The sequence below is a fragment of the Sceloporus occidentalis genome, unplaced genomic scaffold, assembly GCF_023333645.1.
Source record: "Sceloporus occidentalis isolate IW3139 unplaced genomic scaffold, rSceOcc1.0.p SCAF_133, whole genome shotgun sequence".
NCBI classification, from domain to species: Eukaryota; Metazoa; Chordata; class Lepidosauria; order Squamata; family Phrynosomatidae; genus Sceloporus; species Sceloporus occidentalis.
In genome coordinates, this window is record NW_028317113.1 from 1,569,363 (window position 1) to 1,588,830 (window position 19,468).

The 19,468-nt window shown below is 40.3% G+C and overlaps 1 protein-coding gene across 1 annotated transcript in view; it reads left to right on the forward strand.

The window, feature by feature from the left end:
• Positions 1–16,532, forward strand: part of LOC149281390 (glutamate receptor ionotropic, kainate 3-like) — a 108,847-nt gene extending 92,315 nt beyond the window's left edge. Inside the window, exons 15-17 of the mRNA XM_089499342.1 lie at positions 11,383–11,605; positions 15,436–15,686; positions 16,338–16,532. Coding sequence (XP_089355468.1) covers positions 11,383–11,605; positions 15,436–15,686; positions 16,338–16,532 — 669 coding nt within the window. The remainder of the gene's footprint in view (positions 1–11,382; positions 11,606–15,435; positions 15,687–16,337) is intronic.
• The last annotated feature ends 2,936 nt before the right edge of the window (positions 16,533–19,468 follow it).

The window sequence follows — 19,468 nt, forward strand, 5'->3', positions numbered from 1 at the left end:
GTAGTATGATTAAAATAACAATGTGTAAGCTCATCAGCACATAGTCTGATGTTAATCTGGTGAATGTATTTTGCATCGCATTGCTTGGGTTAATGCCAATACAAGTACAAAAAAAAGAATCATACTGTGGCTGATCAGTGTGTAGGGTAGCGGATTTGAAGTTATTCAGTGCTGTAGCAAAGACATTCAGTTTGACAAATTATCATAGTCAAATTAGCCATAGGCATGATGAGCTGTTTTGGCAGTGGTATAATACACTACCCACTTTCTATTGAAACCAGGCCCCAGGAAGCCATTTTATGTGGTCCACACAGCAGTTACTAGAATGACAGAAGTGGCAGTTCATTGCTTGCTAGACCGGATCCTGGAAAGTAATAATGTAAATGGAGTCAAACTGTTACCCAGCTGACTAATAATGAAAGACTTCAGGTTTACACAATGATATACAGCCAGACAGTAAATCACACTGTACCTGAACAATTGATCTCTTCGGCGCTGATTTTATTAAATTAGAGGCAACGCATAAATATAGATTGACTGCCACTTCGAGTCTCATGTGGCCAAGCAATAACAATTATAAAAGCTACAAACACTTCCTTGCTAGGAATGAAGTTAACCCATTAAATGATATATGGATTTCTTATGCATTGTGCTTTACGAGTTATTAAAGATCTACCTTTGATACAAGATGAAGATTTATGCGTACTGCAAGCATATGTGCAATATGAAAATGGATGTGGAGGGCAACTGCCACCCACCACCATGTAGGAAACCTACCCAGCTGCCTAGTGAGACAGTGGTGGTACTTACTTAGGGCCACCCCTAAAGGAAAATACATGGCTGTGGCACCATCTATAGTCCTTCCCTTAAATATTAATTTAATTTTATTATTTTGGCATGGATACATAAATTGGCCACAGTGGCCAACTACGTAAATCATCCACAATATATCATTAATGATAATCATTTATATAACCATAATAAAACTTGTCACAATGTATTTTTATTTAGACATGTTGAGACCCTTTATTCTTTACTTAGATGTTTTATCCGGCAAGTCATTTACCATTATAAATGATGAGACAGTCTGAAACCAAAGTACCCAATACCTGACTGTCATACCTGGGAACTTGTAGGCTCCAGCTACCCAGAGCCCACCCACTGACATCGGTGGGCAATCCCACTGAGATCAAGGGAAAGACCACCATGTGAAGGGGAAATGGGTGGAGAGTGGGACACCAGAGAGGTAGCAGAACGGTTAAACAATCCGAGGTCAGGAACACCAGAGAGGTAGCAGAATGGTTAAACAATCCTAGCAGGAAGGGAAGCGCTAGGTACTGAACTCACAGAATACCAAACAGCGAGTAAAATAAGAAGCTGCCTTTTAAATGTTCCCAGGGTTTGAGCCGTGACGTTACCAGGGGGCATGCCTGAGTAGCCTACTTGCACGCTGTGAAAGGAGGTGAAGCCGGCGTGCATGCACCTGCAGCCTCAGCCGGCACAGAGCCTACAGAGGCAAGTAATGAGGATAGGGCTCTGTACTGGGAGGTATTCGGATGGGCGAGGCGGGTAGGTGACTGACAGACCTGGAGGATTCGGGTGTTGACTCAGAGAACAGGAGAAGTTCAAACCCTGAGAGTTCCCAGATGTGCTTGACTGTAACTAGTCAGCTTTGGCCAGAATAGATCACTGCCTAGCAGAACAGATTTGTTATGGAGTTATTATGCAAATACTGTGACTGTCTGTTTATGGTAATATTGCATTGCCTTGTACTTCCTGTTTCCTGTTCCAACCTCTGACATGGATGCAGTTATGCAGTTCAACATGATTCCTCAAACCAACAGCTTACTGTGTCTTGATTTCTTTACATGAAACATGGTGTCAGAAGTGGCTAGATTCAGAACTGAGCCTCTTGTTTGGAGCACAGCAGCTTTGGGATACTGCACAGGTTTGTGAATTATAACCTAAGACTGTGCTTTGTGGATTTTCTGACATTTAAGAGCTCAGAGGCTTAACCATGGCAGCCATGAATTGCATACCTCCCCCTGAGGGCATGAGAATCAGTGGGGATTGGAGCAGCAATTGGGATACTTTCAGAGCTGAATTTGAAGATTATTCCCTGGCTACAGGGTTGAATGAGAAATCTGCAGCAGTGCAAGCAGCAACTCTGAGGAGAATCATGGGCAGTGAATGTAGGCATGTGTATAAGCACAATCTGAACCTCACAGTAGGGCAGCAAGAGAATGTTACAGCAATTTTAGATGCACTGGAAGTTTATTTCAAACCTGCTAAAAATGTCATATATGAAAGATATGTGTTTGGATGCTGCAAACAAGAAGAGGGAGAATCTCTTGATAACTTTGTAACACGCTTGAGAGAAAAGGCAGCAACTTGTGAATATGGTACACTAAGGGATGAATTAATAAGGGACAAAATTGTTCTCGGTATAGCTAGTGAGAGCACACGCAGGCGTCTCCTAAGAGAACGTGACTTAACTTTAAACACAGCCATTGAAACGTGCCGTACAGCGGAGCTCACTGACAGGCGTATGAAAGTTATGGACCAGGACAGACAGCAGACCGACAGCATAAATATTGCAATGCAGCGACACCACATAAGCAAACCGCAGCAACAACGCCGCCTGTTTAGCACAAATGCTGCCGACCCTACAGCGTGTAAATATTGTGGGACTCTGCATCAAAGAATTAAAGAGCAGTGTCCAGCTTATGGGAAGTCTTGTAGGTCTTGTGGCAGAACAAATCATTTTGCTAAAGTATGTTTGTCAAGTAAAAGACAGCCATCAATAGGAAAGTTACACACCATGGAGAATGCATCTGCATATGAGGAAGAACCACACACCGCTGAAATGATATACAGCAGTGAATTGATCGGCGCTGTGCAAACCAGAGGAAAGAAATGGTTTGTCACTTTAAATTTGAATAATAAGCCCCAATCCTGCCAGCTTGATTCAGGAGCAACATGTGATGTGATGTGCTTGAGAGACAAAATGAAGTTAGCACCAGAAGCACGTCTACTGCCAAGTGACACCAGACTAAAGTTATACTCAGGTGACCTTATGAAATCTTTGGGACTCTTCAAGACTGAATGTGTCATACGTGGACTAAGGCACAAGCTAGAGTTTGAAATTGTGGAAGCCTGCCAAAAGCCACTGTTATCCGGCTCAACCTGTGAGCGTCTAGGGCTGATACATTTCTCCATCCCTGCAGAGCTCAACGTGATGGACAATCAATTCAAAGGGCCCTTGACAAAACAACTTCTATTACAGGAATTTAGTGATGTTTTTACTGGACCTGTAGAATCTGTACCAGGGGAAGTTCATTTTGACCTTGACGTGAGTGTCCCTCCAGTCCAATGTGCACCACGCAATGTGCCAGTAGCCATTAAGCAGGCAGTTAAGGCACAACTCGACCAGTATGAAGCTGATGGACATATTGCACCGGTGACTGAACCGACTGATTGGATAAGTAACATGGTGATTGTAAAGAAGCCTGATAAGCTAAGAATATGTATCGATCCCAAATTCTTGAATCTGGCACTGAGGCGATCCCACTACATCATGCCAACTCTTGAGGATGTTTTGTACAAGCTGCCTAAGGCACGTCTGTTCACACTTGTTGATGCCCGGGATGCATTTTTACAATGTAAATTGGATGATGCAAGTAGCTACATGACAACCTTCTGGACTCCCTGGGGCAGGAAAAGATGGCTCAAATTGCCTTTTGGAGTATCCGTTGCACCAGAGGTGTATCAACGAAAACAACATGAACTATTGGCTGGACTCAGTGGTATTGAACCAATAGCTGATGACATCCTTGTGGTTGGTTGTGGGGATACAGATGAGGAAGCAGAGCAAGATCATGATGGCAAACTGCTTGACCTGATGAATCGTTGTAGACAGGTGAAACTAAAACTTGGCGTGAAAAAACTGCAGTTCAAGGTCAAAGAGGTCCGCTTCCATGGACACATACTATCCTTGGAGGGTTTGAAGGCTGACCCGGACAAAATCAGAGCCATACTGGATATGCCTCAGCCGGCGAATGTGAAATCCCTGCAGCGCTTCATAGGGTTTGTTACCTACCTAGCAAAATTCCTGCCGCATCTCTCAGAGGTTTGCGAGCCGTTGAGAAGGCTTCTGGACAAGGATGCAGTTTGGCATTGGCTTCCTAAGCATGATAATGCGGTGCAGGAGATCAAACGTTTGGTCACGGATACGCCTGTCCTGAAGTACTATGACGTTACAAAACCTGTAACTATTCAAAGTGACGCAAGCAAAAGTGGACTTGGGTGTTGCCTATTGCAAGCTGACCAGCCTATCGCTTTTGCTTCAAGGGCACTGACCCTTACTGAGCAAAACTACGCACAGATCGAAAAGGAATGTCTGAGTATTGTGTTTGCCTGCCAGCGCTTTCATCACTACCTCTATGGTCGTGACAAGATCACAGCAGAAACTGACCATAAGCCTCTGATATCAATCTTTAAGAAACCACTTTTGTGTGCACCCAAGCGCTTACAGAGCATGTTGCTCACATTACAAAACTATTGCCTAAATGTTGTCTATAAACCTGGACCTGAAATGTACATTAGTGACACTCTTAGCAGAGCTACAGCAGCGGGTGGTACACCTGAGTGTGCACAACACACAGTTTGCAATGTTCAGCTGCACCTGGATGACCTGTCGCAGATTAATCATTCAGACTATTTAAATGTCACAGACCAACGATTGCTTCAGATAAGACAGCACACAGAAATCGACGAGAGCTTGCAAGCACTTAAGTCTGTTGTTCTTTATGGTTGGCCAGATTCGAAAGCAGAGGTGCCATTAATTGTGAGAGAATACTGGACTTTCCGAGATGAAATCGGCATTCAGGATGGCGTACTGTACAAAGGGTCAAGGGTCATCATTCCAAGATCATTAAGATCGGAGATGCTGACACGTATACATGCCAGTCACATTGGTGGAGAAGCATGCTATAGGCAGGCACGAGATACCTTATACTGGCCCAACATGCAGAATGAGATTAGAGACTTTGTTAGTCGTTGTTCAGCATGCAATGAATATGCACAGGCACAACAGAAAGAACCCATGATGTCGCATGTGCTGCCCACCCGGCCTTGGCAAATTGTAAGCATGGATTTATTGAATTATGCAGGGCAAGATCTTCTAGTAATTGTTGATCACTATTCTGACTTTTGGGAGATTGAGCTCCTTCCCGATCTGTCTGCTGAAACTACGATCAAGCGTTGTAAAGCACAGTTTGCACGTCATGGACAGCCGGACAGGGTAATCTCGGATAATGGACCTCAATTTGCATGTGAGCAATTTAGACGGTTCTCTACAGATTGGGGGTTTGAGCATCTTACCTCTTCCCCACGGCACCCGCAAGCTAACGGCAAAGCGGAATCAGCTGTAAAGATAGTAAAGAATCTTTGCAAGAAGGCCAAGTATGATGGAAATGACCCATGGAAAGCCATTCTACATTGGAGGAACACCCCAACCGAAGGCATGGACAGTAGTCCTGCACAGCGCTTGATGTCGAGGAGACTGAAGACTTCACTGCCAGTGGCCAACAAATTACTTGAACCTTGTGTGGTAACAGGTGTACTGGAGAAACTGCGACGGAGGAAACAGCTCTCCAAACTGACATATGATGTCTCTGCCAAAGACTTACCTGAATTAAGTGTTGGAGAGCCAATCCGTATGAAGCCACTCCCTGGTGACAGGACTGGTCGCTGGAGACTGGGTACCTGTGTTCAGAGGGTTGCTCCTCGCTCATATCTTGTGGATGTGGAAGGCAGTCTCTACCGCCGCAATCGAATTGACCTGCGAGTGGCTGAACAACTCACCGAACAAACCTATGAACATCCTGCACGGGACCCTACCGAGGCGCTCAATGCCCCTAGTCCTACTGGACCACGTAAGCAAGGCAGAGACAATACTGCTGTCATATCAGAAGGATACGAGGATGACATAATGCAGCCGCATGTACCAGTATGTTCTTCTGTGCCAAACACACCAGCCAGGAACAATGGCAGCCCCTTATCAACGCCTTTTGGAGCTGAACAGCTTCCCCCAGGCAAAATCCCTGTGGCCCTGCGTAGTGGTCGAGTTTCAAGACCACCAGATAGACTCAATCTGTAGTGTATCTACCTGTAACACAGTATGTTATGTTTTAGACTGTTCAGGATCTGTTTTTGGTTAATTGCTTGCAAATTCTGTATTGAATGCAAAAAAGGGGAGATGTTATGGAGTTATTATGCAAATACTGTGACTGTCTGTTTATGGTAATATTGCATTGCCTTGTACTTCCTGTTTCCTGTTCCAACCTCTGACCTGGATGCAGTTATGCAGTTCAACATGATTCCTCAAACCAACAGCTTACTGTGTCTTGATTTCTTTACATGAAACAAGATTTCAGTATTATTTCTCCATATCTCCTGCAGATATCCTTATTGGTCCACTGATCTTTTTACTGCTTCTCCCAGGTTGCTGGTTCTAAACTTTCTGTCAAGACTAAGAGAGAAATGGCTTTTAAAATAACAACAATACATTGATATTGATGATAGTGGTGGCATATCCCTAATGCATCAAACCATTCCCCGTTGTCAAGGACATGTGAACCTTTGTGTGTGAGTCTATGTGGTTATGTGTGTATTTGGCAAATAGATAAATTTGATCTAGTTTCTGCATGCTATTTACTTGGCTCTAAAATGCCACCACACAATAAAAAAATCCTTGCAGCATTGCACATTTCTACGTGTTTTTCGCTTTCCCCCTGTAGCAGTGGTGGTTTTACTGTTGAATGCGACCTTAACAATTTCAACTGCTGGGTCATTCACCTTAGAGGGAACACTGATCCATAAGTAATCAAATAGAAGGCAAGAGAAGACTTTCATTCCTGGATCGTTAATGTTGGGTCATTCACTTATCCATTAGTAGTCTACAAAAAGACAACTTAAGAGTTTACATGGTATTTCTTTTCAACAAAACATGGCACTTTATACTTCTAAATATATATATATATATATATATATATATATATATATATATATATATATATATATATATAACAAAGCAAGCAAGATTCAGCACACACCCCAAGGCATAAATATGGTCGTATGTTCCTTAGTGTTTGCCTTTGTCAAAATGCCCCAATTTTGGTAATATTAGCAGCACACCAAAATCTAAATGTATATGCTTTTTAGGGTGTGCTTCCCTTTTTTTGTATTTTTTTGTGCATGTGTATATAGGATATATGTTGGTGCGTGTGTGAATAGAGAGAACGAAAGATTTGCACAAACTGAAATGAGCATTTCAGGAAATAATCACAATATTCCAATAAATGCTAAGCTTCCAATACTAAACCTTTATACTTACAGACAGAGACGATGTTTATCAAACTCCAATCATGAGAAATGTAGTGTGAGATCAAATTCAGTCTATAAACCTATTGACCCAGTGCCCTCTGAGACTCTTTACTGAAAAAGGGAAATTAAAATGCAGAGCAATGAATGAAGCCACGCAGCCATGCATCACCGCAAGAGGGAGAGCTGGCACCAACTCCACTATTTCTGCATTGAAATATATTTTAGCTTTAATTAAAAGGATCGTGAGAAATAAGCATTAACTATCTAAGCTAGGCATGTCCCTTACTGCTTACACTTGTGTGCCCTTCAGGGTACAGATAAAATAATGCAATGCGCAGTAGGATGTCTTTTTTTTTGCAGATGTTTTGAATTTCTAAACATTTAAGAGGTGCCCTTCATTCAGCAGAAGGATAAATCATACCATAATTGGCCCCCTTTTCTAGCTGCATCTTTATATTAGAAAAACGTGACATCTTTCCTAGCTTAAAGAGAAAATCTGTAAATTGCAGAAATGTGGTTTTCTTTGAGTTTTTATTTGTATAATTATGGGTATGTAAATTGTTGCTTGAGGGGGCTTTGGATGATTCCTGTAGAGGGATATTTTTGTGGCCCTCATTTTATAGAAACATAGAATTTGAAGGCAGATCATTTAAATTCCTCTCTCTATTAGCCTCTACCACTTCTGACAGGAGGTTGTCCGACTTATTTTAGCAAAGTACAACTTACTTACGTTATATCTAAAGCTCTGACCCTCTAGTTTTAGACTATAACCTTTTGTTCTAATGTTTCTCCTCCTTGGAAATAAACTTCTCTCCTGTACTTTGTTAAACCCATTTACGTATTTAAATGTTTCTATCACATCCTCTGAGTTCATTTAGTCCTTCCTGTTATTTTGTACCCTGCAAACCATTTACCATTTTGGTAGCTCTCCTCTCAAAACGGTCTCCAGAACTGTACACAATACTCTACTCACTATCTACTGTTAATAAATCAATGAGAAAACTAGACTTGTGCATTCGTGTTTGGGCGAACATGAAAACAAACACAAAGGGTCTGCCAGAGGAGCTCCCTCTGGCAGACCCTTTGGACCTTTAACTCCTGGAGCGTGGAGACAAATGGTCTCCCCAAGCAGAGTTTCGCCGTCAGGAGTTAAAGGTCTGTACGAACGACTCTATTGGTCGCCATCAGAGGGCTCCTCTGCCATTAACCAATGAAGTGCACTTTGTATACATACATCATAACCTAATTTTATCATCATCTGCATGACTATTTTCCACATTAATTCCTCTTTTGTTAAGTTGCTGTTGTTGAAAGATATAGTGGAGCTGGAGAGGGTTCAAAGACGGGCAACCAGAGTAATAAGGGGAATGGGAGGACTACAGTACCCAGAAAGATTATCAGAATTGGGGTTATTTAGTTTGGAAAAAAGACGGCTTAGGGGGGACTTAATAACTATGTATAAATATATAAGGGGACAGTACAGAGATCACTCCCAGGACCTATTTATACCCAGGACTGTATCTATAACAAGGGGACATCCTCTACGGCTGGAGGAAAGAAGGTTTCTACACCAGCACAGACGAGGGTTCTTTACAGTAAGAGCGGTGAGATTATGGAACTCTCTGCCAGAGGAAGTGGTGATGGTAAACTCAATAAAAGAGTTCAAAAGGAGCCTGGACGTGTTTCTTCAAAGCAATAATATTACAAGTTATGGATATTAGATTAATAGGGACAGAACGTTGATCCAGGGATTTATTCTGATTGCCATATTTGGAGTCGGGAAGGAATTTTCCCCCTGGTATGGGGCAATTGGCATCTGCTTCATAAGGGTTTTTTGCCTTCCTCTGGATCAACACAGTAGGGACACAATATGTATATAGGTTGAACTTGATGGACTTTGGTCTTTTTTCAACCTTATGAACTATGTTACTATGTTACTATGTTACTATGATTGGTAGAAGGCCACTTTTGTAATGTTGGTCAATGAACCAGATAATGCTAGCTCTGCCACAGTTAAACTAAATGACAAGCAAAAGGTGTACATTCTAAGTAGCTTAAATAGTTCCTAGTTTAATAATATGGGTTAGAATTTTGGTGTTAAAATTAGAGTAAGTGTTAGGATTGTTACAGGTTCATGGACAAAAGATAAACATTATTCAAACTACAACCCAGTTCCATAATTCCAACATAACCATAATCTAAAAGTCATTAATATAAGCACAGCAGTCTCAATTAATTCAGAAAAATAAGGTGAAAAGTTCAATGTAATCTATATGATGACTTCCATTACCACCAAGCCATTCAGAGGTCATCACTGACTAATTCTTTTCTCTAGGTGGGTAATATCAGAAATCGTTTCATTGTAAAATGAATTCTTTTAGCGCAAGGACCTTAGTGAACTTTGTTACTAGAGTATTTTATATATAAAATTGTGTTGCCTGAAATGACACACTATACTCACTAATCAGGTGTAGCAGTGTAGGTTCAGGCAGGAAGACCACACTTTGCACACTTGCCCTGTAGCAAGTTGCAAGGTGTAGTGATAAATGTTTCCTGAGGACCCAGGTAGATGGCAAGCACAGGACAAAAATTTGGTAGTAGACAGATTAGTAAATCAGGCAGCGTATACAGTAGTAACCAATACATCATTGGGAGGCCAGAAATAAACAGTCCAAAACTGGTTGCGCAGTCAGATGATGTGTTTTTCCATTTTCACTGCGGCCTTACTGGTCACCTTGGAGCACCGGTACTCAATTTTTTTTTTTGGCATCACAGGCATGATTTTATAGCCATATGGGGAGGTACATCTGCCATGCTTAAGTTTTTCACAAGTAGCTATTTGTGTGAATAACGAAAATGCACAACATTTCCAATAACAGGAAATATTTTCAACCAAAGGAAAAACCATAGATACTTAATGATGTTGTACATCACACAAAAATAGTCTCTCACTGTCAGGAAACTTTATTCTGATACAAATATAGAAAAAAGGATTGTTCCTTATAACAGATAAACACATTGTCATTTGGATTTATATTTAGGAGGAACCTCTAGATTATGACACCCTGTCTATCTGCCTGTGTGTCTGAAGATTTAAGCATGTAGATAAAACAAACTACTACCCATTTAACTTGGGATAGACAATTTGGGATGATTTTTCTTTATACCACAATTTTATTTTAGTAAAAATTACTTCCACCCCAAGTCTCTGTGCCCTTAAGTGTGTGACACACTTCTTCAGGGCACCAAACCCTTACCCTTTCCATGTACCAACACTTTAATCTGTCCTACAGGCTGTCATGCCATCAGCCCGGATGGGTCATAGCTGGATTTAATCCTGAACTAAATTGCTAGTGGGTGTGCGTCAACAGCACAAGAGCAGAGACCCAACAGCCCTGCCTGCCAGGAAGCTGCTAACAGAATCATAATATAGTGCCATTTATAAGTGAAATGCTACTCAAGAAACAAAGCCCCCACTTAAATAAAATAGCCACTGCATAGTACTGGGTAGTACTGAAATCCTAATGAGATTTCTCAGGCATCCAGAACGCAGATATGTGTTCTCTGGACCAGATGTCACTAGTATCACAGAATCTACTAAAAGGTAGGCAGGAAATTCAAGGGAAATGACCCTGTGAGCCCTTGTAAGGGCTGACCATAGGGGTTGAGCTATTTTTACTCAACAGCTTTTCCCACAAAACTGAACTAGTTTAATAAACTTAAAATAAAGGAATCACACAAAAAATCTATGGGACCCAGGTGGAAATTTAGATGGGTAGGAACCAAGTCATTCTTGTTTGTCGTGAAATTTCCTTTCAGCATTTTTTAATGCCCTTGAGATTTCCTAGTAGAGGAAAAAAGTGAATTTTATAGTGTCCTCTGCTAATGTACTGGCTTTATCCATCTGACAGTAAGTAACAAAGAATGTTTGTCTGATAAACAGTACAAATCCCAACACATCATACAAAACCACTCTTTTATTTGTTTACTCTGCAGAAATCGCACATCTCGACCTTTGAGAAGATGTGGGCGTTCATGAGCAGCAAGCCATCGGCGCTCGTTAAGAGTAACGAGGAAGGCATCCAGCGAGTCCTCACAGCCGACTACGCTTTGCTAATGGAATCAACAACTATTGAGTATATAACTCAGAGGAATTGCAACCTAACACAGATTGGAGGGATAATAGATTCAAAAGGCTACGGAATAGGGACGCCTATGGGTAAGACATTTCAAGCAATGAGTGATGATCTACGTGAAAAACACATTACCATAAATCTTTTTTTTTTGCAAAGAATCCCCGTTTGATTTTTCTTGTAATGTTACAACACGAAGAGTGAGGAAGCTGTAAGAATTCACGGCTCATTCTAGGGTGACCACTGGCAGCAGTATATCATAAACCAGTATGCCTTGTTTATGTACCAAATGATGCAGACAGTGGTTTACCAAAGCGATGGAACATATATAGCAGAGGTGACATAAATAGTTTTGATTAATGAAATTCTTCATGGAAATAGACTATGCCCCTGGAGGAGATTTCAGTATATACACCATGAATGAAATATATAAGGCATTTAGCATGTACAGTTGATGCTGCAGTGCTAATATGGTTTCAGTTTGCCTTAAGTCTGTTAGAACAAACATACGAGCTCTCAAGCTGAAGGCCAGGTTTAATGTCTACACAGGTCATGAATGTAAGTGCTTTTCATACTAAAGATTGCTCAAAACTAAACCAGATTTACATGCCAGCCTTCCATTCATCAGATACAAAAGACATCTCTTTAAAAAATAAAAGGTTTTAAGGAAATAGGGGAAATGAAAAGAAAGTAGACAAAGCTTGGTATAATGATTAAAGCATACATGAGAGTTAAGTTTGCCATTGATGTCCTCCCATTATCTCTCTTATGACACTTGAGGCAACTTACTTAACTACCTCATAATGCATAATATGAAATCTGTTGTTGGTATGAAGGAGCTGTATGCCCAACATGCTTTTTAGCTGAGATTTCCTTAATTGAGACTTATGTCCATTGTCCATTGTAATCTTTAGTGTCAAATTAAATGTATTTACCTATATGATATGCAATGTATAGATAGTTATATAATTAATATATTACCGTATTTGCTCGATTATAAGACAAGGTTTTTTTCAGAGCAAATGCTCTGAAAAATACCCCTCGTCTTATAATCGGTGTCTGACTATGAGACAACTAAGATCCAGATCCCCGCAGAGCTGCAGTGGACCTGGATACTCCTGTCTCCACCCCACCCCCACCCCACTCACTGGTGCTTCTGAGTCCCCGGTGTGTAGCTGGGGTAGCGTGTAGATGTCTATGCGATTCGCGTAGAGCTCTACACGCTGCCCGGACTAAGCACCGGGCGGCGTGTAGAGCTCTATGTGATTCACGTACACAACTTCCGCTGCAGCCGGGAGGGGGTGCGGCTAGCAGTGGGGGTTGTCTGCGTCCATCGCGCAGACCTTCCCTGGCTGTCAGAGATCAGATTTCCCCGCACCGGTTCGATGAATTCTCTCTGACAGTCGGGGAAGGTCTGCACGATGGACACAGACAACCCCCGCTGCTAGCCGCACCTCCTTCTGGCTGCAGCGTAAGTTGTCTACACGAATCGCGTAGAGCTCTACACGCTGCCCCGGCTACATGACAGGGGACTCAGAAGCTCCAGTAAGTTTGGGGGGGGGGGCGGGGGAAGGGAGTGTGAAATGGGGGGCATAAGGCATTTCTGAAGGCAGAGTGCTCTGTGAAATGCCTTTTAACCCCCTTAATGCCACTCTGCCTCCTGAAATGCCTTAAACCTCCCTATATGCCACTCTACCCCATAATATGCCTTTTAACCCTCTAAATGCCAGAGTGGCATATAGGGGTATAAGGCATTTCTGGAGGCAGAGTGGCACATAGGGGGTCAAAAGGCATATCATGGGGCACAGTGGCATATAGGGTTAAAAGGCATATCATGGGGCACAGTGGCATTTAGAGGGTTAAAAGGCATATCATGGGGCACAGTGGCATATAGGGGGTATAAGGCATTTCTGGGGCAGATGTGCATAACTGGGGGGGGGCAGGTTGGAAAATAGAAGGAAATAAAACCAAAATATTTTTCTCAATCATAGCTTTTATTAAAAAAAATAATTTAGATGAATTAACATTTACTGGTAACACTTTTTTCCTATAGGGTCGTCTTATATTAAGGCTTTTTCTTTTTTCCTAAATTAATATTCAGATTTGGGGGGTCGTCTTATAATCAGGGTCGTCTTATAATCGAGCAAATACGGTACATTCATACTGACAGCATATAACCCACCCACAATCCTCTGCAGCATGTAATAGAATGCTGCAGTGGACCCTGTCATATAAACATTTGTTGATGACAAAAAGACCAAGTCTAAAAATAAATTATATTTCAAAAGACATTTTTATGATTCAAATATCATTAAAAGTATTTATCTGAGTCAATGTCATTTTAAAGATGGCCAACATCTAAATAACATTTTTTATTTTTTTTTAAAGGAATACGCAACTTTGGGATTACACATCTTTATAAAGCATCAGGAATGTCCCCAGATTTCATTTTAAAAATATTAATTAGTTAACTTACCCAGTAGTGCATGCTATTATGGTTTCCACATATACGCACAAGCAGTTAAATTATTACAGCGTCAATTATGGTCATAAAGGGGAACCAAAAAACATTAGTGTTGGGGGTGTACTGGAGGACTACAATTAAGAAATTTTGGTCTGCATTGCTGACTCAGCCATGAATAAAGCTTTTATATTAAACGCACCATAAACCATACATTATCGTTGCATTTGTATAAGTGCCCTCTGTGCTCTGTTTCAGTTTGGTACATCTTGAGGGATATTTTCCCTTCTTATAATAATAAGTTATTGTTATTTTCATAACAACAGTTAAATTAGCATGTTTCATTTTGCTTTGCCGAATGCATGCAGGAAATTACTGCAACAGATGGATGTGCAGTGTAAATGAATACTCAAACATATGGTGAGAATATGGAGTTTATTATAGACATAGTATTTCATTAAGTGATAGGTAGTAAATGTTATCCAGCATATCATTTAACCCCTTAATGACAAAATGCATTGTTTTCAATGGGTTTAGGGACCACCCATTGTCCTTAAGGGGTTAACTGCACTAACCAACTGTAATTTCAATAAACAGACACCTGAACCCTGACAGTGCCGGCTTTATCTGAAATTGTAAAGGAAATGAATTTTCACTGTTGTGTAGCGTATCATTGCGTGCTTTGTTCTTCTAAATAATCCTGGCCTGGCCCAAAGTTCATACGGATTTTAGAAACAACATACTCAATGTACACTGTCTGGTCATATGTAACGCACTTGCAGAGAGAGGCTGGATTGAAAGCTCTTAAAAGCAGTGCTGATAGTACCCAGCAATTGCATACAATATGGGAATGCTGCTTAATGGCTTATTCGTGTAGAACTGTCCCCAAAAGGCTAAATGATGAATTGTACAAAAAAAGAAATTGCTATTCATATCAGGGAATCCCAGGTTAGGAATTATGTCCCTCACCAGCCCTCAATTACTGTGATCCACCATGTATAGATCGCAGATTTGCTTTTGTTTATTGTTGTGTGTTGATTAATACTGAATATCCATTTTGGATTTTAAAGAGCTAATAAATGAAGCAAAAAGAAGACTTATCAGACGTATCCATTTTTCAGTCAGCGTGGGGACCCAAGAAGCAATCAGTTTAATTATCTTGTTTACCCTAGCAATGTGTTATGCAAGTGCTTTGCTCAGTTTTTTTGTTTTTTCCTTTAGACTATATCAGATCCCATTGCACTGATTACTTATTATAGAAAGTGTCTGATTTTTTATATATATATATATATATATATATATATATATATATATATATAATTATAGTTGATTTGCAGAAACCACTAGTGTTAGTGAGAATTTAACCCCAGTAGAGTGGCCAATTATCCCCATAGGTCAGCTAATTTATTTTGGTAGGTTCTAAGCCATTTGTGTTTTTTTATTGTTTTCACCTAGGATCCCCATATCGAGACAGGATTAGCATTGCCATCCTCCAGCTTCAAGAGTCTGATGAGATCCACAAGATGAAGGAGCGGTGGTGGCGAGCTGGTGGTTGCCCAGAGGAAAAGACTAGAGAAGCTAGTGCACTTGGCATTCAAAACATAGGAGGCATCTTTATTGTGCTGGCAGCCGGGCTCATCCTCTCTATCGTCGTGGCTGTGGCAGAGTTTGTATATAAGCTGCGAAAGACAGCAGAGCGAGAACAGGTGAGTTTTTTTTACATGGTGTAGTTGCAGGCCTTAATTACGCCTTAAGGAAACCAGAATATGATATATATCAGCCTTGTAATACAGCCTTCTTTGAGATCTATGTAATTGGTTTTAACATTGAATTAATGAATTTTACTTTGTGAGGAAGGGCATTAAGAAATTAAAAATGTAATTTTTGTACATCTATTGACACTGATACAATGTGCACTGTAGTGGTTATGCATGTGCTGAACTTGCCCACAGTTAGGTGTGTACACTAAAGGTCGAGTTAATGTGAGTTGGCAGTCAAGGCAAGTTTGTAGTAGCACTCTCGCATGATTTGGACAACAAATATGGAATTCTCATATTCACTACTGCCAAGTCACATTTACCTAGACTTGTGCATTTGGATTTGTAAATGAGGGTGAATGAGCAAATTTCGTTTTTTCTTGATTGTTTGTTTAAATGTTATTACATCTATATAATTTGTATGCAAGGATATCCTGTCTGCCTACAATATACTGTATGCATTTCTACCTACGTACACCTGGGGTACTGAGTTTAATCCATAGTACTGTCATTTCTAATATTCCTATACAAAAATAGATATCAAGTGTTATTTTATTGAACAAGAATGTTGGATTAAAATTGCAATGCTTTTCCCTCTAGCGATCCTTCTGCAGTACAATGGCCGATGAGATCCGGTTATCGCTTACCTGCCAGCGTCGCATCAAACACAAACCACAGCCTCCTGTTATGGTAAAAAGTGATGCAGTGATTAATATGCACACTTTTAATGACAGGAGATTACCAGGCAAGGACAATATGACCTGCAATACCGGATTAACACCAGTGTTCCCATAAGACTTTTACTACTGGGATATAGTCCCACTATCCAGGACGCATTATTATCGCAAAACTACTCTCAGTCTGACGCCCACCATCCAGTTTTGGACACTCTACAGAGAGGGGCCCTGTATACAAAAAAAAAATGGCAGAGGTAACCAATTGGCAAGTAGATTTCATCCACCGTGGATATTGAAAAGCCACAGTGAGTGTGTGGTTTTTTTGAGCATGGCAATAAAATTTTAGATGTCCCTATCCCAACCTCTCTAAAGAGGTGATAGATCAATTCAGTCTTCTGGTCAACAACACATTTGATAGATTTGTGCTCAGCCCGGCGCGAACTCATACCTCAGAGCTGTGCCAACGAGGCGTTTGCAAGAGGCGCAGACTTAACATATGTCTGAATCAGACAGCAACCGGATCCTTTAATCTCACTGCGTCATGAAGATTACTTCTTCAGAACTAATGCAGATCTAAGAACTACTCCTATGCAAAGGAAGGCGTTGAAAGAAATCCTCTCTTAGAATAATGATGGAATTCCCCTTCCTTTGCACAAAATCGACAAGACTCTTAGCACGAACCTTCAGTTTGTAAGGAAATTCATCTCACACAGTGATGTTGGTACATAAACACTGACGTTAAGCCATTTTTATCCTGTATTACAGTTTGTCCATACCACACTACTGCATTTTATAAATAACCCACGAAAAATGCAGTTACCAAATCCCCAAATAAGGGAGACTAATCGTAGACAGGAAGTAATCACCACTTAATTTGGTCTAACTAATGAAAGAAGTTACACTTTTAGTTTGATGTTTTCACTTTGGTGAAATAATACTGTAATCAGGCAGCTATATTTATTGTGACACGTTGGGGTTTATATATAGAAAATCAGAAGTGTGGTGACATAGCTACATTCAAAGTGTGATGTCATTTTTCTGTTCCAAATATGTAAACAAAAATGACAGCGCAAGTCTGTTCATACAAACCCATCTGGGTGTAGCGCTTCTTTGTCGAGCTTATGTAAAATTTTGCTCCATGAATATGTGCTTTGACAGATTGAAAGGCCGAGAAGGGAAATACTAGAACAAAAAATTATGTTCTGTTTTATTTTATGCAGAGTAAATGTATGGTGACTGGCCCAGTTGCATAATTCTGTCATGTACTCTGATTGAATGTTAAGTGTCCAAGGTAGACATGCCATGTACACGAGAAAAGTGGAGAGCACCTTCAACACCCACAGTAGGCCCGTTGATTTTAAAGACATTTCATTGTTTTTGTTTGTTTACTTCGAAAGTGAAACTATACTTGCTACAGAATACTGTTACATCTGACACATTTTCTCTTTTTAAAGCAAATAAAAATATATTTGTTTCAATTGAGTTGTAGCTAAAATGGTTGTGACTAATGTTTCTTGTTGTAACAGAAATCAGAAAAAAATACTGATTACTCTGGACGGACAAAATGTTCTATGATCAAAATATAGACAGACTGAAATGATCCCTCAGAAGGTATTAAAAAGCATGTAACAAGTCACTTTATAACATGATACATCCAATTTAATTGTACATTTTAAAGGCATTGTACGGTTCCCCACAATACTTGGTTAGATAAACTCACTATCCAAATGTATATTTTACATATTTATTGATAATTAAAGCAATGAAAGTACCCAGAATTTTTCTCAGGATTGGCGTCCCAGTGCTTCCGCTCTTCAGGGAGTGTGGCCTTACTCAGAGGGGGATGTGTGCAGGTGCGGAGGTAATCCCAGTAAACCCCAACTCATCAGATTTAGTACAGATGTGGAGAGGCAGTGGGTGAACCAACACAGACACATGTAAAGTAAAAAGCATATATTATACATAAGCAATGTACAATACAAAACAAAGCAGACAAGTACAATTGGATATACCAAAACTGGTATGAAAGTTTGAGAGGCATATAAACAATTTTTGATATCTGTTTAATGATACCTTGCCCAAGCAAAGGACAGATAGTAACAGTTGATTGCAACTAGTTCACCTTTGGTCAAGTAGGGATATCCATTAAACTAAGCCTAATCACCAGTAGGTTAGGGTATGGTAGTTAGTTTTGTTATGTTCTACATCTGAAAGGTTACTTATAAAAAACAATTATGGTTCAAAGTCCAAAAGTGTTTTTTTTTACCGTAGTACCTAGTTGAATGGTCCAAAAGTAGGACATTCTATTGGCTGCTATAACCACCAAAGTGTTATTCTGATGGCACAAGGAACAAATACATTTTTATTAATTTATCCATTCAAAAACAAAATTCCTATATAACAGAGTGTTGTTTTATTTAAAGTCTTTCATCTTACCCTTTGTGTTTAATGGTAAGGGGTTACCAACATTGATCGCTAAAAAACATTTTTCATTGAAGCATTAAAAGAGGGAGAGTACTAGCTTCTCAAATACCAGTGGTTCATGAGTTACAGCATTACTATTTATTTATTACTATTACATGCATATTCTTTAGAACCATAATACAAAGGGATATAAAAGTACAGTGGGAGTTCCCACATATGCAATACTTTGTTGGCAAAAGTTTCCATAGTGCAGGGCTGGTTGCCAATCAACAGCCAGATTACCTGGTCTGAAGTTTTGCGCATTTGACAATACTCTGTTACAGAGAAAAAAAACAATGCCCTAAGTGTTAGATGTTTGGCTTTCCTCTTACACTGATCTCTGCTACCATGCAGGAATCATGAATGGCGACCCCCGCTCTAAAACTCCTGACCCCAATAAAACAATGTTAAATAAATAGAAAAAAAACCCAAAATGGACAGATTAGCTTCTATCACATTCCCCCAGAATGATGACGAGGGTAATGAGACTTGTAGCAGTCAAAAGCAGATACACCAGAGCATACTTGATCATATCTATTTTTTTGTGTGTGATTATGTAATGTAACCCCATTCTCTTGTGTGCCTTAACTG